The sequence below is a fragment of the Dryobates pubescens genome, chromosome 18 (assembly GCF_014839835.1).
Source record: "Dryobates pubescens isolate bDryPub1 chromosome 18, bDryPub1.pri, whole genome shotgun sequence".
NCBI classification, from domain to species: domain Eukaryota; kingdom Metazoa; phylum Chordata; class Aves; order Piciformes; family Picidae; genus Dryobates; species Dryobates pubescens.
The window spans coordinates 16,507,721-16,531,120 of record NC_071629.1 but is presented as its reverse complement, the minus strand read 5'-3'; the positions used below and the strand labels follow the sequence as shown (position 1 = coordinate 16,531,120).

The window sequence follows — 23,400 nt, the reverse complement described above, 5'->3', positions numbered from 1 at the left end:
CCTTCCTCATGCCCCACCAAGAGGATCAGCTCTGGGAAAGGCATGTGGGGTGAGATATTTCTCCACCACGCACTGCTGCAGAGAGCTGCTGCTCTGGCTGAGCTCAAAGCCTCACAGCAAGGACTCAGTATCTAACTGCAGCTTTGGATCAGGAAGTCAGCAGCCTCACTGAAAGTTCTCCTTCATCCTGTGGCTTCCTGGTCTTCTCCAGACCAGCCCTAGCTGGTGCCTTCTCCTCCAGCAGCCCAGGAGGACACTTGTGCAGGGCTGCCCAGGAGGACACTTGTGCAGGGCTGCCCAGGAGGACACTTGTGCAGGGCTGCCCAGGAGGACACTTGTGCAGGGCTGCCCAGGGCTGTGTGTGCTTGGAACCATGTCCCTCTGCAGGGGGAAGTCCCCAGCTGCCCAGACAGTCTGGCCATGGTGATGCAAGAGCCTGGGAGTATTTTTGGACGTGACCTAACCCTGGTGGTGCCTTCTGCTGCTGCCTTTCTCTCCTGCCCAGCCCTCTCACATGTGCTGGGGGGAAACCTTTCCACATTTATGGGAAAGGAGAAGTAGGACCTCCTGACATGGGACGAGAGCTGCCTGGGGCCAGGCACAGCTTTCGTTGTGCATCACATTTCTCCTCCAAAGGTCTTCTCCAACCACAACAGCTCTCTAAGCTCCTCCAGGTCCCGGCTGAGGTTTCTCCCAGGTGGAGCCCGAGCTGATTGCCTCTCCAGAGGGACTTTGTGTCTCTTTCGCTTGGCCGCTGCCCCCCGCTCAACCCCCACCCCGCGCTCCTCCTCTGACTTCATCCCCCAGGTATCCAAAGAGACAATGCAGCGGCGGCGGCCAGCAGCCATCCTGTCCCCTCGTCCCCCCGGGTCACTTCCCGGGATTGTTCTGCTCCTCTTGGAGAGGGGCTGGCTGCCGGCCCCGGCAGCGGGCGAGCCTCACATGCTCTGCCTGCTGGCATCTGCTTCAGGCCGCCGCCGGGGACACTGCAGAAGGTGATTGCCCTTTGGGGCTGTTCTCCAGGGGCTCTCTCCTGCCCACCTCTCCCCTCGCTTCTTTTAGGAGCTCCCGGTCTGTCCCACCAGAAGACACCCTGGGCAGCCCTGGGATGTGAGGCAGGAGCACCATTTCCATTGTATTTCTGTCCTAGTTTCATCCTATTTCCATTTCCATCCCATTTCTACCTCATTCATATTCCATTTTTATCCCATTTCCATCTCCTTTCCATCCTATTTCCACTCCATTCCTATCCCATTTCCATTTCCACCCCATTTCCATCTCCACCCCATTCCTATCCTATTTTCATTTTCACCCATTTCTATCCAATTTCCACCCCATCCCTATCCCATTTCCATCCCATCTCACCCTGTTTCCATTTCCACCCCATCTCTATCCCATTTCCATCCCATCCCTATCCCATTTCCATCCCATCTCACCCTGTTTCCATTTCCACCCCATCTCTATCCCATTTCCATCCCATCTCACCCCGTTTCCATTTCCACCCCATCCCTATCCCATTTCCATTTCCATCCCATCTCACCCCATTTCCATTTCCACCCCATCCCTATCCCATTTCCATTTCCATCCCATCTCACCCCATTTCCACCCCCACCCCATTCCTATCCCATTTCCATCCATTTCTTATCCCATTTCCACCCCATCCCTATCCCATTTCCATTTCCATCCCATCTCACCCCATTTCCATTTCCACCCCATCCCTATCCCATTCCCACCCCATCTTATTCCCATCCCCAGGCCCTTTGGCTGCTGTTGCTGAGATATGCTCAGGCTGAGGTGACCTTGATGGGACCAGAGGTATGTGGTGGAACCAGGCTGGGGGCTCCCTGCCAGCTTAGCTAGCATTAACCTCCCAATTAACCTAATTAATCTGATACCAGGAAGGTCCAGCCCTGCACCTCCCCTCCTACCCACATTCCAGCAGGGGCTAAGCCTGCAGAGAAGCCTCCTGGACCTAATCCCCTTGCTTCTTGGCACTGGGTGGCTCACACTTGGGTCATGCAGAGAACTTTGGACCTGAAATGGCCCTTTTTTTGCCTTTAAATTCTTCCTGGCTTGGTTACCAGAGTGCCCAGCTGCACACTCTCTGCCTCCTGTGTCCCAGGACTTCTGGTGTCCTGCCACCACGGGGCATGGCTGGTGTTGACAGTTCAGCCCTTTCCCCCTTTTCCTCTGAGTCTTGGTTTTAGGAGGTGTGCTCCCTGCTCCCAGTCATGGGATCATGGAGCCATGGAATCTTAGAATTGCTTAGACTGGAAAAGCTTTCAGGTCATCAACTCCAACCCTTAAGCCAGCACTGCCAGGGCACCACTGAACCATGTCCCTCAGCACCACAGCTCCAAGCTTTGAAACTCCTCCTGGGATGGGGACTCCACCACTGCCCTGGGCAGCCTGAGCCAGGCCTTGACAACCCTCAAGGGGCAGAAATTGTTCCTCATGTCCAACTTAAACCTCCCCTAGGGCAACCTGAGGTCTTCTCCTCTTGTCCTTTCAAAGCAGCAGAGAAGCAGAAGTGGGAGCACCCAGTATGCCCCCACCTTGTCTGCAACCCCTAGTTGGCCCCTTGGTGAGGGATCTGGTGCCCCTTGCTTGCCTCTCTCTCTCTACAGGAGACCCCAGTCCAAAGCACTGGGTGTTCCAGGACCCATCCCTCCCATGTTTTGGACCACCCTGGATCTGGCATCTCACCTGGAGAGCACAGGACAGTGGTAGAGTCCCCAACCCTGGAGGGGTTTCAGAGCTGTGGGGATGTGGTACTGAGGGACAGGGTTTAGTAGTGACCTGGCAGTGCTGGGTTGGACTTGACAATATTGAAGGCCTCTTCCAACCAAAAGGATTCCATGATTGATTTCTCCCCCTCTGGCCACGTGTTTCCAGCTTCTGCTATTTTAGGGCTTCCTGTTTCCCTGAGCCCAGCAGCTTCCAGCACTGGGGAGCAGCAGGGATGTCCCCATGTCCCCGGGCCTGACTTTCCCATTCAGCAGGGGGAGGATTTTTCCTTCTGCTGGTGAAGCTCCTGGGCAAGTGGAGCAGAAAACAATGGGCAGGAAATCAGGGATGGGGTCTGCTTCCTGCTCCCAGAGCTCTGCCCTTGGAGTGTCTGCAAGCAGCTCCAGGTCTGGATTACCCTTCCTGAAGGTCCTCCATGGAGCAGCTCAGAGCAAGGCAGCAGTGGAGTGGAGCAGAGCCTTCTCCTTCCTTCTCTTCCCCAGCCCCACAGCCCTGTCCTCCTTCCCACCTCACAGAATCATGGAATCACAGAATCATTTAGGTTGCAAGAGACCTTTCAGATCATCAACCACTGCTTCACAGGAAAAGCCTTCTGCTGAGGTTTCCACATTGCACCTCCTTGTCCTGGCTGTTTTGGGTTCTTCCAGGCCTCTTGCCATGCACTTAAGGAAATAAATCAAAGCTGATTTATCAGAACTGAGAAGTTCTTCTGATGGGGAAGTGGTGGGGCTGGCAGTCCCCTGGGAGCTGGCTACGGAGTGCTGAAGGCAAGGACCTCCTCTGCAGGATGCTGCTGTTGCCCTCAAAACCTGGGGATGGTGACATGGGGGGAGAAGGGGACCAGGAAAGGACCAAAGCTACAGGAGGAGCAGGAGAAATCCACTCACTAGTGTGTGTGCTGGGAGTCTGGGCAGAGGATGTGTTCCTGTCACCCATGGGGAGGGACCTCCTGTCCACCTGCTCCTCTCCATCAGCCACAACACCCTGAGCATGGTGCAAGGGGAAGATGAAAGGACAAATCCAGCAGCCCCTGCTCCCAGGAAGGTGGTGATGGCCTCAGAGCATGAAGATGATCTGGTAAAGCCAAGGTTCACCTCATGTGGCAGGGTCTTCCTCTGCTGAAGGACCTTCACTCACACGGCATGGTGCTGGTCCCACCTTCTCAGGTTGCTGTTAGGATGATACCAAGGTGTTCTCTCTTTACATCTCCCATGTCCTGAAAACAAAGCATTGGCAGCCCCACCATGGCATTTGCCCTCTCTGCTACCTCTCCTGGGAGGACACAGTAGACCTGAGGGTACCAGGCTGCCTTTTCATGAAGGGCATCTGCCCAGGAACCATCCGAGGAGAGAATGCTGGGGGGAAAGCAAACACATCTGTGCAGCTTCTCCACCTGAGTTGGAGCTGGGAGGCTGCAGAGTCCCCAGCCCCGTGAAGGAAGAGCCTTGGATCCTGCCCTGGGCTTCTTGCTGTGTTCTGCTGCCTGCTTGGTGGGAACGCGGCAGGTTCTTGCTCCACTTCCAGCGGCATCCCCCCACCACGTCCCCCTCTGGATTGTCTCCCTGCAGCAACTGGTCGCATTTCCAGGCCCGGGGGAGAAAGCAGCCGGGCTCCGAGCAGTCTCCGTGGCAGGAGGAGATGATCCCGAGGGATAACCGAGGCGCTCAAGCGCGGCGCTGCGGCCGCTGGCGGCCTCCCGTCCGCACCGTTGCTGCCCTCTTCTGGCACCAGCTCCTGCTGACGGCAGCGGCGGTCTGTGCTGCTGGAGGGGGTGGGGGTCGCGACTGAGAGGGGTCAGAGATGGGGTTGAGTGATGGGGACCAGCAACGGGGGAGCAGCGACGCGGGATCAGCGATTGAGGAGGTCAGAAATGGGGTTGAGTGATGGGGAGCAGCGACCGGGGGCGTCAGCGATTGAGGGGGTCAGGGCGATGAGAGGTGTCTGCGATGGTGGGGTCAGGGCGATGAGAGGTATCTGTGATGGTGGGGTCAATGATGGGCTAGAAGGGTCAGTGATGGGGAGAAGTCAGTATTGGGGGGGGTTAGTGATAAGGGGCCAGCGACGTGGGGGTCAGTGATAGGGAGGGGTCTCTGCTGGGAAGGTCAGCAGTGTGGCGGAGAGGAGTCCGTGATGGGAGGTGTCAGTGATTGAGGGGGTCAGAGATGGAGTTAAGTGATGAGGGGGTGTCTGTGATGGGGGAGTCAGAGATAAGTGTGGGGGGGGGAGGTCAATATTGGGGTGGGTATCTGATGAAAATGTCTGCAATGGGGGGATTCAGTACGGGGGGTCGAATGGGAGGGGGTCAGTGATGGGGGGCTCAATGATGGGGGAAGTCAGCAATGGGAAGACTCTGCTGGGGATCGTCAGCTGTGGGAACGCCGCCACATGGGGGAGGCAGGTCCAGGCCAAGGTGGTGTAATTGACTCTGTCCTCCCTCACGGCCCGCCCCGCGCTCACTTTCCCTGCCCTTGTTTCCTCCCGACTCCCCGTTGCAGAACGAGGTGAGTACCACTTTAAGAGCCCGGCGCCCACACTCAAGATGGCGCTGGAGAGGCGTGCCCGTGCTTCATCGGTCCGCAGTGCGCATGCGTCAAACTCTGCCCGGCGAGCGGCGCAGGCCCCGCCCGCTTTCGGGCCCCGCCCTCTCGGGGTGGAGCCTCCGCTCGCGCAGGTGCCGCGGGAGGGGGCCCGGGCCGGGCTCGGCCTCAGCCGCAGCGGCAGGACCGGGGTGAGACAGCGGAGCCCCGGGGCGAGCCCGGGGGACGGGGGGACCCGGGGACAACCAGGACGCGCCTAGAGCTGCGGGGGGGAGACCCGGGACGGGCCCGGGACGGCGGCCTAAGGCAGGCCTGCAGAGTCCCGGGGCTGAGGCGTCGGGGCGGGGGTCCCCTCCTCTGCCCCCGTGTCGCGCCTTTGGCCGGGGGGGGATCAGGCTGTGCTGTCCCAGCGGGAGGTTGTAGAGGATCGAGGTCCCGGCTCCCCGGGTGGGGCGGGGATGTTCTCTGTGGCCTTGCTGTGATCCGTGGGGCTGATGCTCGCCCCCCGAGCTCAGCGCTGGGTAGGGCTGGGTGTCCTGGCCCTGCTGCCCCTCCTGAGCAAGGCCCTTCTCTTCCAGCAGCTCACAGAAGCCTCGGAGGGCAGGCAGGAGCAGCCGAGCCTTGGGAGAAGGTACCGATGCCGCTTGTTGGATGGGTAAATGATCCTCTCCTAATCCTGACTGACCTTCTTAGGGGGTGCTGAGGGCAGAGGGCTGGCGGGCCCGGACCACCTGTGGGCAGGAGCTGCTCTCATAGAATCAGTGAGGCTGGGAAAAGACCTCAAAGATCATCAGGTGTCCTTCTTGGTTTGTTTGGCTGCCCGAGGAAAATTCCCATCGGAAGGAGTTCCTGGCAACGGATGAGGGGAGAAGTAGGCCACTGGAGTTTGGGAATCCTTTAATACCACGTGTGTAACACCAGCTTCTGGGGGTTGGGAGCTGTTGTCCATCCAAGTTTTAAAGCTTTGGTTAATCCTGAAGGTTGGACCTTGATTATGCAGCCAGAACACAAGGAGTGATCTAGCTCTCGACACCTGTGCAGGGGCAGGTGTTGGTGGAAGGCAAACTTCATCCTCGTCCCGGTGTTGGGGCTTCTGTTCTGGGCTCCTGGGAGCACCAGCACCTGGGAGGCAGCAGGGATGTGTGGCTGGCAGGCTCTGCTGTGCCTCTGACTGCCTTTGTTCCCAGGAGAACATGAGAACAGGGCTGGTTTTGTTTTTGAATGGCTGTTGTCTAAAACAGAGACTTGTTTGGTGTTCTTTGGGAGGCAGCAACCACATCAGCTTGATACTGGCCTGAGCTGGAGCCTTGCTGAGCTGCTCCTTCACCCTCTGTGTGGTGACAGGTGAAGCTCTGTGCCTACCCCAAGACGTTGCTGGAGGTGTGGGTTTGGTTTGCCCAGGGTTTTGTGGTGTTCTCACTGAGGGTTACTCTCCAGGAGCTGAATGGTTTGGGAGCAGCACCCAAACAAAGCTGGTTGGGGTTTTTTTTTGATGGGGTTGTGCTGCCCCTGTACCTTCTCACCCCTCTGCATGTTGCAGCCAGAGGGCAAGCACGGCAGACGATTCCCTTTGCTCTTCCTGTGGACTTGTGGGCTGAGATTTTTGGCTACCAGGGAGCTAGAAAATCCCCAGGGGCACCCAAATACCACAGCTGGGTTTGCTTTTCTCCTCTGTGTGTTGTGGGAGGCTCCTGGGAGGGATTGTGCCACGCTGTGCCACACTTCTCATTCCTCTGGAGTCCCTCAGATGCAGCAGGGCTGCTGCTTGCTGCTGGCACTCGGCTCTTGGCAGCCCCGTGGCCTCTCGGGGCCGGGTGACGCCGCAAAGAGAGGTTCTCTTTTCATCTCAGGGCTTCCCTTGGTCACTCTCCAGCATTGTGTCCCACTGGTGTTTCATCTGGTTTGCTTTCCCAAAGGACAAGGCATGGAGCTGGAAATGGAGTAAGAGAGGTGTCTGTGACAGCAGGGCTCCAGGAAGTGGCTGCTAATGACACGTTGTTCTCCTGGCTCTCCTTGTCTTGGCGAGGCCGAAGGCTGCTTGGGCAATTGTCACGTCCCAGCGTGCAATTAGCAGCTGGAGATGCTTGCTGGATGAAGAGCTGCTCTTCATGATCAACTGGTTTGACAGGAGGGGCCAGGGGGTGAGCTCCTGCCTTGGCAGCAGTTGGCTGCAGGGCTCAGCAGAGGGGTCTCAGCCCCTCGCTGCTGCTGAGACACCTGGAAGCGTCTCCTGTAGCTAGCAAGGTTGTGCTGCTGGGCCCGAGTGTGGTGTGAGGGTGGCAAGCGCAGGGTGATGGACACAGGTTTGCTCTCCTGGCCTGGGAATGGCATTTTTCAGGATGTGTCTGTGAGTGGTGGGATCCTTCCTTTGGATCCAGCTGCTGGCTGCAGCCTGATGGGCTCTCCAGGCTCACCTGGTGCTGGTGAGGCCACACCTCAAATCCCAGGGTCAGTTTTGGGCTTCTTACTCCAAAGAGGACATTGAGAGGCTGGAGAGGCTCCAGAGAAGGGTTACAAAGCTGGGGAAGGGTCTGGAGCACAGGGCTGGGGAGGAGCAGCTGAGGGAGCTGGGCTTGTTCAGCCTGGAGAAAAGGAGGCTGTGGGGAGACCTTCTGGCTCTCTACAGCTCCCTCAAGGAGGCTGGAGCCAGGTGGGGTTGGTCTCTTCTGCAGGTCTGAAGCCCATGTGGTGATTGTGCTGCTCACTGTGGTCAAGGCCACCATGGTCCCATCAAGGCTCCACTCCCAAAGGTGCCTCCTGAGAACCCATCTAGAAGTTCAGGCTGTTTATTCCAGGGGCTGTAGCTGCTTTAGTCCCCAGCCAAATGTCACTCTTCCCAGAGAGGATGAGGAAATGTCTTTGTCCTGTGAGGCCACTGGCCTTGTGGGTAACTACAGGACATTTGGACACCAAAACATTGCAGCCCCTGAGTGGAGGATGAGCTATTGAAAGTGTGTCCTGGTTTTGCAGCAGGCAGAACCCTCTGTAGAAATTCAATGAGTCCCCAGAGCTGCTCCAGTGAGTCAGCCCCCATTAGCTCTCTGCCAGCTGCTTCTGGCTCACTGTGAGGGCTTGTGGACCTGGTGGGCTTCCAAAATCTGCCTTTTGCAATGAATCACAGAATGGTTTGGGTTGGAAGGGACCTTTAAAGGCCAGCTAGGCCACTCCCCCTGCAGCCAGCAGGGACATCTGCGACTACAGCAGGTTGCTGAGAGCCCCAACCAACCTGACCTGCAGTGGTGCCAGGGCTGGGGCATCTCCCACCTCTCTGGGCAGCCTGGGCCAGGCTCTCACCACTCTGTGTCAAACATTTCTCCCTTCTCTCCATTCTGAATCTCCCTCTTTGAGTTCAAACCATCACCCTTTGCCCTGTCAGAGGAGTCTCTGCTCAAAGTCTGTCCCCAGCTTTCTGATCAGCCCCCTGGAACACTGAGAGGCCACCAGAAGGTCTCCCTGGAGCCTTCTCTTCTCCAGGCTGAACAACCCCAACCCCTGGGGAAGTTCAGTGCCTGTTCCTGGCAGGGCTCTGTTCTCCTCTCCTGACCCTTTGCCATGGGGAGGTTTGCTGGAGGCTTTTCTCAGCCTGGGCTTTGTGCAGTTTGGGTGTTTTGTGTTCTCCTTGTGCCTCAGGAAATCCCCTTTTAAGTCCTCTGGAGCCTGGATTTTGGTGATTTGGATGCCTTCTACCTTGTCAAGCAAAGAAGCAGAGCTGCTGCCTCTCCAAAATCAAGCAAAGTGTGACAGCAGGTCGAGCTGTTTGAATTTCAGGGAGTGCTCTGAAGTGTTTCAAAGGCAAACAAAGAAGTGAAGGTGCTGTGCTGGAGGAGGCTAAAAGTACCTGGCACTTGCAAAGCATGGGGTGATGAGTGTCCAGCTGGGCCCTGCCTGCAAGCTTGGAATAAAACTGGGCTCTGAAATAAAGTGGATGCAGCCCTGGAGTTGTAGGCATGAGGGTCCTTACAATAAAGGGAGCAGGTGGTGGTGTTTGGTGGGAGGTGCTCTTGGCCTGCTGCCTGGTTGGGTTTTCCCTCTCTCACATGGTTATGGGCAGGAGCTTCCTGCATCAGGTCTGAAGGAGACAGTGCTCCAGGCTTGGGGCAGAGTGGCTGGAAACTGCCCCCTGGCAAAGGACCTGGGGGAAGGTTGGTAAACAGGCGGCTGAAGATGAGCCAGAGTGTGCCCAGGTGGCCAAGAAGGCCACCAGCATCCTGGCTTGGGTCAGCTGCAGTGTGGCCAGCAGGAGTAGGGAAGGGATTGTGTGCCTGGACTGGGCACTGCTGAGGCTGCCCCTTGAGTCCTGAGCCACCCACCCCAAGAAGGACTTGGAGGGGCTGGAGCAGGTCCAGAGAAGGGCAGCCAAGGTGGGGAAGGGTCTGGAGCACAGGGCTGGTGAGGAGCAGCTGAGGGAACTGGGCTTGTTCAGCCTGGAGGAAAGGAGGCTGAGGGGAGACCACCTGGCTCTCTACAGCTCCCTGCAAGGAGGCTGGAGCCAGGTGGGGTTGGTCTCTTCTCCCAGGGAAGAAGTGACAGGACAAGAGGAAATGGCCTCCCATTGCCCCGGGGGAGGTTTAGTTTGGACATCAGGAACAGTTCTTGGCCCTTGAGGGCTGTGAAGGCCTGTGCCAGGCTGCCCAGGGCAGTGCTGGGGATCCCTCCACCAGGACTGGGGCTCAGACCATGCTGGGGGTTGGAGCTCCCCAGTGCCCCAGCTTAGCCCTCCTGACTGTGTCCCTCCAGCCCTGCTCCTCGGGCTGCAGAAGGGCTGCTGGTGCCCTGGTGGCACTGGGCTGGGTGCTGCAGGCAGCCTGGGGGGAGCAGGCTCGCTGGGAGCGCTGCTGGTGCTGCGGCCCGCTGCGGGGAGCGGAGCCTGGCGCTGGCACCACCGCCGGGTGGGCAGTGCCGGGGGGCAGCGCAGAGGGGCAGTGCCGGGTGGGCAGTGCCGGGTGGGCAGCGCAGGGTGGGCAGCGCCGGGTGGGCAGTGCAGAGGGGCAGTGCCGGGTGGCAGTGCCAGGTGGGCAGCACAGGGTGGCAGCGCAGAGGGGCAGTGCCGAGTGGGCAGTGCCGGGTGGGCAGTGCCGGGTGGGCAGCGCAGGGTGGGCAGCGCAGGGTGGCAGTGCAGAGGGGCAGCGCCGGGTGGGCAGCACAGGGTGGGCAGCACAGGGTGGCAGCGCCGGGTGGGCAGCACAGGGTGGCAGCGCCGGGTGGGCAGCACAGGGTGGCAGCGCAGGGTGGGCAGTGCCGAGTGGGCAGTGCCGGGTGGGCAGTGCCGGGTGGGCAGCGCAGGGTGGCAGTGCCGGGTGGGCAGCGCAGGGTGGCAGTGCCGGGTGGGCAGCACAGGGTGGGCAGCACAGGGTGGCAGCGCCGGGTGGGCAGCACAGGGTGGCAGTGCCGGGTGGGCAGCACAGGGTGGCAGCGCAGAGGGGCAGTGCAGGGTGGCAGTGCCGGGTGGGCAGCGCAGGGGGGCAGCGCAGAGGGGCAGTGCCAGGTGGGCAGCACAGGGTGGCAGCACAGGGTGGCAGTGCAGAGGGGCAGTGCCGGGTGGGCAGCGCAGGGTGGCAGTGCCGGGTGGGCAGCGCAGGGTGGCAGTGCCGGGTGGGCAGCACAGGGTGGCAGTGCCGGGTGGGCAGCACAGGGTGGCAGCGCAGAGGGGCAGCACAGGGTGGCAGCGCAGGTTGGGCAGTGCCAGGTGGCAGCGCATGGTGGCAGTGGCGGGTGTCAGCGGCGTGCTCGGGTGCCCTGGTGACCAGGGGCTGTCATCTGAGTCACTGGCGGGCGTCAGCAGCCTGAGCCCGCCGCCTTGGGCTTCGTTGCTTCCCTTGGCCGGGCCGCGCTGGGGGAAGGCAGCAGGGGCTGAGCCGGCTGGGAGCAGGCGGCCGGCAGCGGGATGGCTTCTCCCTCACGCCGGCGCTGGTGGCGCTGGAAGCCCTCGGGTATGTAGGTGCTCTGGGGACCTCCCGAGGGTGCTCCTGAGCTGGCCGGAGGGAAGCACCGTGGAATGTGGTGGGAGGTTAATGTGTAGCTACCTGTGAGAGGAACCTCTTGGGCTTTTGGTGCCAAGGTGCGGCCCGGGGAGGTGTCGCCGGCCCGGGGAGGTGACACCAGCCTGCAGAGGGAGCATTCCCTTGGGAGAGGGGACTTCAGCCTGTGTCCCCTGAGGCTGCTCCAGGACCTGGAGAGAGGCTGAGCTGCCACCTTCTCTGTCCTGTGTGAGCTGCTGGCTGCCTCTTGGCTCTGCTGCCGGGGGGGTCCTTGTGGGGTTCCCGTGGCACTTTGAAGCTGGGGGATGGATCTGTCACTTTGGGCTGTGCCAGGGCTTGTTTTGTGTGGCTGGTGGCTTTTTTTGGGTGCAAAGGGAAGTGCTTTCTGCAGAGTGGGCCATTCCTGCTGCTGGCAAGTGCTGGTTGGCTCCTGCCCTTCCTGCAGTGGGGCTGAGTTGCACATTTGGTTCCTCTCTTGTTCTCGCTGAAGACTCTGGGTGTGTGCAAGAGGCAAACAGCCATGGGCTGTGCCTTCTGGAGACGGGATCATGGAACCACAGCATGGCTTGGGTTGGAGTCCTTGCCATGGACCAGCCATGGACCCAGCACTGCCAGGTCACCCCTAAACCATGTCCCTCAGCACCACATCTCCAGGGCTCTGAAACCCCTCCGGGGAGGGGCATTCCAGCACTGTCCTGGGCAGCCTGGCACAGGCCTTCACAACCCTCAAGGGAAAGAATTGTTCCTCATGTCCAACCTAAACCTCCCCTGGGGCAACTGGAGGCTGTTTCCTTTTGTCCTGGCACTTACTCCTTTGGAGAAGAGACCAAGCCCCACCTGGCTCCAGCCTCCTTGCAGGGAGCTGTAGAGAGCCAGAAGGTCTCCCCTCAGCCTCCTTTCCTCCAGGCTGAACAAGCCCAGCTCCCTCAGCTGCTCCTCACCAGCCCTGTGCTCCAGACCCTTCCCAGCTTTGCTGCCCTTCTCTGGACCTGCTCTAGTCCCTCAGTGTCCTTGAAGTGAGGGGCCCAAAACTGACCCCAGGATTCAAGATGTGGCCTCAGCAGTGCCCAGTCCAGGGGTACAATCACTTCATTACTCCTGCTGGCCACACTGTTGCTGGTCCGAGCCCAGATGCTGGTGGCCTTCTTGGCCCCCTGGGCACACACTGGCTCATCTTCAGCTGGCTGTTTACCAACCTCACTAGGTCCTTTCCACTGGGCAGTTTGCAGCCACTCTGCCCTCAGCCTGGATTCTTCATGGGATGGTTGTGAGCCAGGTGCAGGACCTGAGATGAAAAGATCCCATATCAAGCTGAGGAGCAGAGGCTGTGTGTGTAGGATGCCTTGCCATGGAAGGATTGTCCTCTGGGGCTGAGCTTGGCCATGCAGTGTCCTAAGCTTGTCCTTTCTGAAGAACCTGGGCACTCTGTCACCTCTGTGTTTGTCTTTCCAGTTGAGTTCAGGTGCTGTGCTGGCACTTGAGGCTTGTTTCTGGCCTCTACCAGGTTGAATGAGGCCTTGAGCAACCTGGTGTAGTAGATGTCCACACCAATGCCAGAGGGCTTGGAACTAGATGATCTTTAAGGCCTATTCCAACCCACACCATTCTATGACCTATGAATCTAGAGCAAGGGCTCTGCTTGGAGTTGTGCACCTCCAGTTTTGTCCCATTCTAGCCCAACCCTCAGGTGGTATCACTGCATTTCTCCTTCACATGGGAAGAGCAACTTGGCCTCCTGGCCTTCAGGACTAAGGGTCAAGTGGTTATTACAGGATCCCAGCACGGTGGGGTTGGAAGGGACCTCTGGAGGTCATCCACTCCACCCCCCTGGCTCAAGCAGGGGCAGCCACAGCAGCTTGCCCAGGATCACAATGGCCAGGAGGGTTTGGAAGCTCTCCAGAGAAGGAGACTCCACAACCCCTCTGGGCAGCCTGCTGCAGGGCTCCAGCAGCCACACAGTGAAGAAGTTTCTCCTCCTGGTCAGGTCATGTTTGTGCTCCACAAGGTGTCCCTTCCCCTGGCAGGTTTGGAAGCTGTGGCCATGGAGCAGCAGAGTTTCCGGCGGGGGAGCTTCCAGAGCAGCACCAGCGATGAGGACATGCTGGAAATAGCAGGAGCCCCTCTGGACTTCACCATGGCAGATGATGACCCACCACTTGACAGGGAGATGGCAGGTAATTCCTGGCTCTCACAATGGCTTCTGGGAGGGTTCCAGGGGAAAGTTTGCTGTGTGGCTCCCCCTGGCCGCTCAAGTTGCTTGTGCTGAGAAATGTCTTTGTGTAGGGCCTGGCCTGTGACTGGTATCTGCAAGAGCAAACCTGCCTCCTGAAGCACAGAACCAGCCAGGCTGGAAAAGACCCCAGAGATCATCAAGTCCAACCTATTACCTAATACCTAGCACCTCCTGACAACTAAACCATGGCACCAAGTGCCACATCCAGTCCTTTTCTGAACACCTCCAAGGATGGGGACTCCACCACCTCCCTGGGCAGCACATCCCAATGGCAAATTACTCCTCCTGGGAAGAACTTTCTCCTCACCTCCAGCCTAAACCTCCCCTGGCACAGCTTGAGACTGTGTCCTCTTGTTCTGGTGCTGGCTGCCTGGGAGAAGAGACCAATCCCCACCTGGCTACAACCTCCCTTCAGGTAGTTGTAGAGAGCAAGAAGGTCTCCCCTGATCCTTCTCTTCTCCAGGCTAAGCAACCCCAGCTCCCTCAGCCTCTCCTCACAGGGCTGTGCTCCAAACCCCTCCCCAGCTTTGTTGTCCTTCTCTGGACACCTTCCAGCAGCTCAACATCTTTCCTAAACTGAGGGGCCCAGGACTGGACACAGGACTCAAGGTGTGGCCTAACCAGTGCTGAGTCCAGGGGCACAAGGACTTCCCTGCTCCTGCTGGCCACACTATTTCTGATGCAGGCCAGGATGCCATTGGCCTCCTTGGCCACCTGGGCACACTGCTGGCTCATGCTCAGCTGGCTGTCAACCAGTACCAGCTGGAACTGGCCAAGAGCCTGAGCCAAAAGGGAGGTGTTCTGGGAGCTTCAATCTTCTTTCATTCCAAACTGATTCCAAATGATCTGTGGTGGCTTTCCAGGCCTGCTCCTGTGCTGGCTGTGGTGTGAAACTCCCCTGTGAGGAGCACATTCTCCACTCTTATCTCCTCTGGTTTGGACTTCAGCATTTTGGCAATAAAAGGAGAGAGATAAGACTTGCTTTGGTGTTTTCCCATGCTCCTCAGCTGTGCTTGGGGCCTCCTCAAATTTGGCTTTTTAATGACACCACACCCCCCCTCCCCCGATGCTTTGCTGATTTTTCTTTCCCCTTGAGTCTTGGTCCAAGGTGCTGGAGTCAACCTTAGCAGTGCTCAAAATGGTTGTCAGAGCATCACTTTCCTTCTTGGCCAAGGGCTTGCTGGGCTGAGATCATCTTTTAAAGCAGCCACTTGTGCTCCTCAGAGCTTGTTCCCTTTACTGGCATCATCTCCTCCTCCTGCCACCAGGCTGAAGGTGACCAGAGCTGCACGTGATGGGGCAAGGTGTGTTTGTCCAGCAGTAAAATCTCCTCTGCTCTGTGCTTTGAGGGATTTCAAGATCAGCTTTTGGTTGTTGACTGCTCTCAAGTGTTGAGCAAGGAGCTGTAGATGTTATCTGCAGGCAGCTGAGGTTTTAGGTGAGCTGTGTTGCCTTGGAGCACGACGTGGTTTCCAGGTGTCTCTTCCACTCCTCTGCTCCTTGCCTTGGTGTTGAGTTTCTTCTCTCTTGTAGCCCAGCTGGAGCTCTTCATGGAATCATAGAATCAATAAGGTTGGGAAAGACCTCAGAGATCATCAAGTCCAACCTGTCACCCAACACCTCCTGACTAACTAAACCATGGCACCAAGTGCCACATCCAGTCCCCTCTTGAACACCTCCAGAGATGGTGACTCCACCACCTCCCTGGGCAGCACATCCCCATGGCCAATCTCTCTTTCTGTGAAGAACTTTCTCCTCACCTCAAGCCTAAACCTCCCCTGGTGCAGCTTGAGACTGTGTCCTCTTGTTCTGGTGCTGGTTGCCGGGGAGAAGAGACCAACCCCCACCTGCCTACAACCTTCCTCCAGGGAGTTGTAGAGAGCAAGAAGGTCTCCCCTGAGCCTCCTCTTCTGCAGGCTAAGCAACCCCAGCTCCCTCAGCCTCTCCTCACAGGGCTGTGCTCCAGACCCCTCCCCAGCCTCATTGCCCTTCTCTGGACACATTCAAGAGTCTCAATGTCCTTCTTAAGCTGAGGGCTGCCCAGCACAGTGAGTGCCAGACCCCTGTTGCCTTCCTCCAGCTCCAGAGACACAGGAACTTGTCTCTAACATCATCTGCCTTCAGCCAGTTGCTTCTCTGTTCAAACCCTTCTGGTGCTCCCCAGGAGCTTAAGATGTTCTGAAGCAAATTCTGTCCAGAGCTTCATGGGTGGTCCCTGTGTATCCATGTTAGATGGCTACCTGTGGCCATTTAGATGGTATCTGTGGGCTTTTTGGATGGTATTTGTGGTCCTTTTGGGGTTTTTGGATGACCTGCAGGATTTAAAAGGCCTTATTCCTTTAGCCAAACCTGTTGGGGCAGTTGTCCTACCAAGAAGCACCTCCTGGATGAGAGCTTGCTTCTGTTGAGTGATTTGTTGGAGAGTGGAAGTGGTGGAAGCCACAATGTTGGATGCTCTTAAGGCTCAGCTGGACAGGGTCCTGGGCCAGCTTGTCTAGATCCTGCTTTTGCCAAGAAAGGTTGGAGCAGATGGTGTTTGGTCCTTCCAGCCTGGGATTCAATGGTTCTAGTGGTGGGGATGCTCCCAGAGGGGTTGGAGACCTTTCCTTGCTTTGCTGGCCAGGGGATTTCCCTCACCTGCTGTACCTCTGGCAGTCTGGTTTGACTGACCCAAGGCTAGGAGGTATCTCCCCTGGCTTTTTCTCTTCACCCAGCTTCCTCCTTGACCTTCAGACAGAGCCTATCTGGTGGGAGCAGAGGCAGGGTGGAGTGCTTCAGCCCTGCCAGACAATGGGTGAGGGACAAGCTATCAGAGTGAGAGCCAGGAGAGCTTAATCAGCAGCCCCTCTGGGCATTGGCTGGGGAGATAAAGGCTGCTGCTGGGGGAGAGGACTCTGGAGTTGTCTGTGCAGGGGAGACAAAAGTTCAGTGCCTGCCTCCTGCGAAGGACCCTGGGCAAGGAAAGCTGCTTCTGGTTACTCAGCCTGAAACAATTCAGCTGGATGGGGGGGGAAAGGGAGGGTTTGGTGCATCTGTGAGCGACCCACTGGTGTCAGGAGTCATGGAATGGGGTGGGTTGGAAGGGACCTGCCATCTCCATCCATCACTGTGGGTGCCTCTGAGCTGGCCTTCAGCCAGGCCTTTGAGCATGTGGGGGGCTGTCTGGGCTGCTGTGGCCTGCTGGGTGCCTGTGGGGGCTAGCTGGGTACTCCTGCAGTTTACCTGGATGCTCATGGCTTAGTCTGGTGCTTGTGGTGGCTAACTGGGTGCTTGTTGAGGTGGTTGGCAGGGTGCCTATGGTTAGCTGGGTGCTTGTTGAGGTGGTTAGCTGGGTGCCCATGGTTAGCTGTGTGGCTAACTGGGTGCTTGTTGAGGTGGTTAGCTGGGTGTCCCTGGTGGTTAGCTGGGTGCCCATGGTTAGCTGTGTGGCTAACTGGGTGCTTGTTGAGGTGGTTGTCTGGGTGCCCATGGTTAGCTGGGTGACACTGGTGGTTAACTGGGTGCTTGTTGAGGTGGTTAGCTGGGTGTCACTGGGTGCTCATAGTGGGGCATATCTCCACAGACAGCATGGATGAGGTGGTGGTGTCCCCGCAGCCGGCTGTGTGGCCGCGGGCCGGTGGCTGTGCGGCCGCGGGCCGGTGGCGGTGTCCCCGCAGCCGGCGGTGTCCCCGCAGCCGGCGGTGCGGCCGCGGGCCGGTGGCGGTGTCCCCGCAGCCGGCGGTGCGGCCGCGGGCCGGTGGCGGTGTCCCCGCAGCCGGCGGTGTCCCCGCAGCCGGCGGTGCGGCCGCGGGCCGGTGGCGGTGTCCCCGCAGCCGGCGGTGCGGCCGCGGGCCGGTGGCGGTGTCCCCGCAGCCGGCGGTGTCCCCGCAGCCGGCGGTGTGGCCGCGGGCCGGTGGCGGTGTCCCCGCAGCCGGCGGTGTCCCCGCAGCCGGCGGTGCGGCCGCGGGCCGGTGGCGGTGTCCCCGCAGCCGGCGGCGGTGTCCCCGCAGCCGGCGGCGGTGTCCCCGCGGGCCGGTGGCGGTGTCCCCGCGGGCCGGTGGCGGTGTCCCCGCGGGCCGGTGGCGGTGTCCCCGCAGCCGGCGGTGTCCCCGCAGCCGGCGGTGCGGCCGCGGGCCGGTGGCGGTGTCCCCGCAGCCGGCGGTGTCCCCGCGGGCCGGTGGCGGTGTCCCCGCAGCCGGCGGTGTCCCCGCAGCCGGCGGTGCGGCCGCGGGCCGGTGGCGGTGTCCCCGCAGCCGGCGGTGCGGCCGCGGGCCGGTGGCGGTGTCCCCGCAGCCGGCGGTGTCCCCGCAGCCGGCGGTGCGGCCGCGGGCCGGTGGCTGCGTCCCCGCAGCTGTCTCCGCGCCGCTCGCCCGGACCCTGCCCTGCCGGGGCCGGCTCATGTGACGGGGCTGCTGACGACACGGGGAGGGCCTGGCTGCCGCTGCCGCGGGCTCCTCTTTGGCCAGGTCCCGAGGAAGAGGATGCAGCAAGTGCTGCCGTGAGGCCGGAGAGCGGCCGCTGTGCCCCCACCGCCGCCAGCCGGCCATGGCACCGCGGACGGGCGCCCCACGCCGCGGCAGCGGGAGGCGCTGAGCGAGGGTGAGGAGAGCCCAGAGGGGAGGTGAGCCGGGGAGGAAGGCGGCCAGCTGTGGGGCGAAGGCTGCTGCTGGTGGCTCTGAAGCTGGGCTGCAGGCAGGGGCGGTGGGGCAGGGCGAGCAGCAGGGCGCTGGGGGGCCCGGGGAGATTTCTGCTGTGTAATGATGCTGGGCTGCTGCCGGTTGGTTTGTTGCTCTTTTCATGTCTGCAAAACCCTTCCCCTCCCCTCCCTACCCCCCCGATTTTCTAGAGCAGGGCACTCTAGAAAAGCCCCAGCTGTGTTGGGCAGCGCTGAGGGTTTCCAGTGGGAGCATTTAACCAGGGAAGCCTCTGGATCGCTGCCTCCAGTCTGTGCATTTCCGAGCTGCTGGCCTCAGACCATGTTGCAAGCAGGAGTGGTTCCTGAGGCTTCCAGCAAAGGTGTGGAGGCCCCAGGTGCCTCCAGGTGCCCGTGCTGGCAGGAGGGGGCAGAAAAGGAGCCCTGTGGCTATGCTGTGCTGCACAGGAGGGACCCTGTAACTTTAACAGCGCTGCCTTCTGGGGCTTTGCCGAGCCAGGCAGGCTCTGAAGTGGAGCATTAACCCGTTTTGGGGAGAAGAGGTGGTCAGAAGCCTGGCAGGCCTGTTGAAAAGCTGTGCTCCCCTGGCAGGGTTGTGTTCAACTCCCTGCCTCCAGGCTCGAAATAGTGACTTTAGAGAGGGGTTTTGTTTCCATCAGGAGCTGGGGAGATCTGCTCCATAGATCCCCGGGGAGGGAGACCTGTGTGATCATCTGGGCTCTGGCAAGGTAGCACTGAGTTCATCTTCTTGGTTCCTCCTTCATTTGCAACGAGCCAGGGCAGGAAAGATGATACTGAAAAATATTTGTGGCTGTCAGCCATTTTCTAGTGGCTTGTAACTCCTGGCAAGATATCTGAGGACCTCTTCTCCTGATCCTCTCTCAGATGGACGGTTGGGCCACTGTAGGGGGCTGTGGAGTTGCCATGGCTGGAGAATTGGGGGTTGAGGTTGGATTTGGTGGTGTCAAAACCCTGCTGCTGTAGTGTGGAGGGGCTGGGCTGGTTTGGGGGGGGGGGGGGGCAGTGTCTGGGGAGCAGAATCAGCCTCCAACCCCATCCTGGGCCTGCAGGTTGAGTCAGCTCATCCCTTCTGCTGGCTGTGGTGTGGCTGTGGGGCTCTGGGTGCTGAGGACGTGGTGACCTGCAGAGCTGTGTGCTGGCTTTGTGCCCTCAGGGGCTTGTTGGGGTTGCCCTGAGCTTGGGAGAACCTTCCCAGGACAGCTGAAAGGAGCTGGTCTGGGCAGTTATTCCAGAAGAGCAAGCAGAGGGTGACCCTGAGCACATCTTCTAGCAGAAAATGCTCCTCCAAGGAGGCTCCTGGCTGGGGGCACTCTGCTGGGTTTTTTCCTCTTCCCCTTTTAGTGCTTGTCTTGAGGACAAGCAGAGTTTTGTTTCTCTGGAGGAGAGGTGTGCCAGCATGAAATCTGCAGCATGGAGGCTGGAGTTGGTGTTCTCCTTCTGGAAGAGTTGGTCATCCCCAGGGAAACAAAAGCCCAGCTCTTCTGGCTGGGCTGCTTGGCTTTGAGAGGAGGGTGTGCAGGGCAGGGTTGTGCAGCTGCTCAAGGTGGACACAGTGTGGTCTTCTGTAGGCACTGAGAAGAACCTCAAAGCCCCCCCCCCCGCCCCCCCCAGAAGAGCCATCTCCCTACTTGTATGTGAAATCTCCACCTCTGGGGCTTTGGCTGTGAAGATCTGCAGCTCTGAGCCGTAGGTAGGGCTAGTTTGAGCTGTGGGTGACTGAGGTGAGGCATCATCTTGTCCTCTCTCTGCTTCAGAAGGCCTTTGTGGCCTCGAGAGGCTGTGGCTCCTCACTCCAAGGACACTGAGGGGCTGCAGCAGGTCCAGAGAAGGGCAGCAAAGCTGGGGAAGGGTCTGGAGACAAGGTCAGGGATGCTGCTGGGCTTCACCCTGGCCATGCTTTCCAGAAGAGGCTTTTAGCTTCCAGGTCTAGCTGGTGGCCTTTGGCTGCAGGGTTGTGCAGGGCTGTGCTCCAGAGGACAGAGCTGTAGGTAGGACTTGTTGGAGCTGTGGTTGCCTGGGGTGAGGAGCAGCTGAGGGACCTGGGGGTGTTCAGCCTGGAGGAAAGGAGGCTGAGGGGAACCCTTCTGGCTCTCTACAACTGCCTGCAAGGAGGCTGGAGCCAGGTCTCTTGGATTGGTCTCTTCTCCCAAGGAACAAGTGCCAGGACTAAAGGAAACAGCCTCCAGTTGCCCCAGGGGAGGTTTAGGTTGGACATGAGGAGCAACTTCTTGCCCTTGAGTGCTGTGAAGGCCTGTGCCAGGCTGCCCAAGGCAGTGCTGGAGTCCCCATGCCTGGAGGGGTTTCAAAGCCATGCTGATGTGGTGCTGAGGGGATGTGGTTTGGGGGTGACCTGGCAGTGCTGGGTTGGGGGTTGGACTCCATGGTCTCTAAGGTCTCCTCCACCCCAAGCCCTGCTGTGTCTCACGCAGAGGGGGGCAGGAGGAGCTGCAGGTGTCTCAGGCGCTGCTGCTCTCGGGGTGATTTATTCAAGGAGGTGTGGAGCTGTGGGGTTTCTGAGCAGCACTTGGGCTCTCCAGTGGGATGGGGAAGCCTCTGGAAGTGGTGGCTCCAGTTTGTGCATTTCCAAGCTGTTGCCCTCAGGCCTGCCCAGACGTGGTGGACACCACAGCAGCTCCTTGAGGCTTCCAGCAGACGCTGCCCCACTTTCCCTCCAGCCCGAGGCGTGCAGGTGGGGCTCCCAGGCTGTGCTCTCACCACTTGGGAAGCTCTCTGGAGAACTTCAGTTAACCTTCTTGTGTCCCAGCTGAAGGAAGCAGCCCCTTTGAAGTGGGCTGTTCTGTGGGAGCTGTCAGTGGTGCCTACGTGACTCATCTTGTTTGCCTGCAGCTCGCTCTCTGCTGGGAGGCAGCTGTGGAAATGCCAGGCTGGGAAATGGGCTTGGAAGGCATCACAAAGAGGCCTCCTTTCCCTTCTGCTGCTTTTGGAAGATGGGGGAGAGAGAGCAGTTGTTGGAACTCCTGCCTTGGGAATGCCCATCCACCCTCAGCATCATTGTCCACGGGCTGGAGCAAGTTAGGCAGAAGGTCGAGTGGTTTGGCCAACTCGGTCTCACCCGAAGGGAGGCTGCAGGCCCTGGTTTGGTGCCTTCCCAAGGCCCCCCACTTGAGCCTGGTGCCTTTCCAGCCCCACCATCTATGTCTCTTTCTGCTTTTTAGACCCTCCTGGACATCCCCCCACTGATGAGTGGCTCTGATGTTCACCTTCTCCTATCTGCCTGCTCCCATCCATCACCCTTCCTGCCCTCCCTGTCTATGGCTGTCCTGCCTTCACCTTCATCACACCCCCCTGGAACTTCCTTCAGTGCTACTGAGGGTCTCAAGTGCTCACCTTCCCCTCTCCCTCTCCCTTCTGCTTCCCTCCGCTGGCAAACCCTGACCATGGCAAGCCCTGGATGGGAGGGAAAAGTGAACATCTGGAAGTGGGGGTTGATTCCTTTGGTTCCTGAGTGCTTCTTTGCAGGAATGAGCCCACCTCTGTGGGAGCTGCTGCAGCTGCCCAGCTCACCCCTGAGGCTTGTTTGGGGTGCTCAGCTGAGGGGAGAGCTCCTCAGCTCTTGGCTTCCACTGGCACTGGTGTGGCTTCTCCCCTGAGCTGAGGCTTTGGTGGTGTGTTCGCTTGTTTGTGTCTTCCCTGGAAAGGGCAAACCCACAAACCTGCTCCATTTCCCCCCACTTCCTTTCCTTCCCAGGCTTCTCCTCATACAATGGAGGAGGGATGAATGGCAGCAGCACAATGATGGATTTCCTGGAGGAGCCTCTTCCTGGTGTGGGCACCTATGAAGACTTCAACACCATAGACTGGGTGCGAGAGAAGAGCAGGGACAGGGACAGGCACAGAGAGGTAACAGCTCCCACCAAAGGCACACTCACTCACATGCTGGAGCTCCTGAGAACCACAGGATGGGCTGGCTTGGAAGGGACCTTAAAGATCATCCAATTCCAGCCCCTCTGCCATGGGCAGGGACACCTCCCACTAGACCAAGTTGCTCCAGGCCCCATCCAGCCTGGCTTGGAACAGGGAGGAGATGAGGCTGAGAGCCTCTCCAGAAGAGCTTTAGCTGGAGGAAGAGGAACATTTAAGTTGTGGTTTCTCAATTGCTGCTGCTCCTCTGGAGGCTTTTGTTTGTCACCAAAGCTTCAGAGAGTTTCTGCTGCACCTCTTTAAGGGCTTCATGACACTTTCATGGCTGTGTTAAACCTGCTGGAGGCACAGGCACAGGCACAGCAGCAGCTGGTCCTGCTCATGGAGGGTGGAATGTGGTGTGGAAGAGCTGCACTCCTACAATCATGGAATGGGTTGGATGGGAAGAGAGCTCATCCAGTCCAACTCCCCTGCAGCCAGCAGGGACATTTGCAACTAGAGCAGGTTGCTCAGAGCCCCAACCAACCTGACCTGCAGTGGTGCCAGGGCTGGGGCATCTCCCACCTCTCTGGGCAGCCTGGGCCAGGTTGTACTGGGAGAATCTAAGACCCCCTGATCCACTGCATTGATATGAAGCAGGTGGGTTTTCTGCTCACAGATGAAGGTCTCTGCATAGTTGAGGAAGCAGCCTGAGGGACCTGGGGCTGTTGAGCCTGCAGAAGAGCTGCCTGAGGGGATCTGCTCTGTGCTCAGCAAGAACTAAAGGGTGGGGGGCAAGAGGATGGGGCCAGACCCTTCTCAGTGTGCCCAGGGACAGGACAAGGGGCAAAGGGCACAAACTGGAGCCCAGGGGTTCCATCTGACCAGGAGGAGAAACTTCTTTGGTGTGAGGGTGCTGGAGCCCTGGAGCAGGCTGCCCAGAGAGGTTGTGGAGTCTCCTTCTGTGGAGAGCTTCCAACCATACCTGGACATTGTGATCCTGGGCAAGCTGCTGTAGGTGACCCTTCCACCTCCCACCATGCTGAGATCTGGGGATTCTGTGATTCCCAGGACTTCTCTGCTCTCTGTAGTCTGCTTAGAAAGCAGGGGATGCTTTAAATAACAAATCAATATCCCCAGCATGCTCCTGACTCACACAAACCCTTGCTGGCAGAACTCTTGTAGGGCAGTGGCTGAACTGAATCCAGTTGCTTGCCAAAATGTTCTTCATTTCCTGCTCTTTCCTCCTGAGCCTCACAAATCATCTTGTGTCCCACAGCACCAACCAAACACATCCCCTGTTTATGCCCAAGCCTGAACAAGTCCAGACCCCACTAAGGGGCTCCTACACCATTTAGGGGCTCCTGCTCCACTATTTCCCATCTATGG

At 59.0% G+C, this 23,400-nt stretch overlaps 1 protein-coding gene across 1 annotated transcript in view; it reads left to right on the top strand.

The window, feature by feature from the left end:
* The first annotated feature begins 5,388 nt into the window (after positions 1-5,388).
* The window catches only part of LOC104307205 (H(+)/Cl(-) exchange transporter 5), a 33,947-nt gene continuing 15,935 nt past the window's right edge, over positions 5,389-23,400 (top strand). The window contains exons 1-4 of the mRNA XM_054169551.1: positions 5,389-5,476; positions 5,867-5,940; positions 13,288-13,437; positions 21,860-22,011. Coding sequence (XP_054025526.1) covers positions 5,937-5,940; positions 13,288-13,437; positions 21,860-22,011 — 306 coding nt within the window. The 5' untranslated portion in view covers positions 5,389-5,476; positions 5,867-5,936. The remainder of the gene's footprint in view (positions 5,477-5,866; positions 5,941-13,287; positions 13,438-21,859; positions 22,012-23,400) is intronic.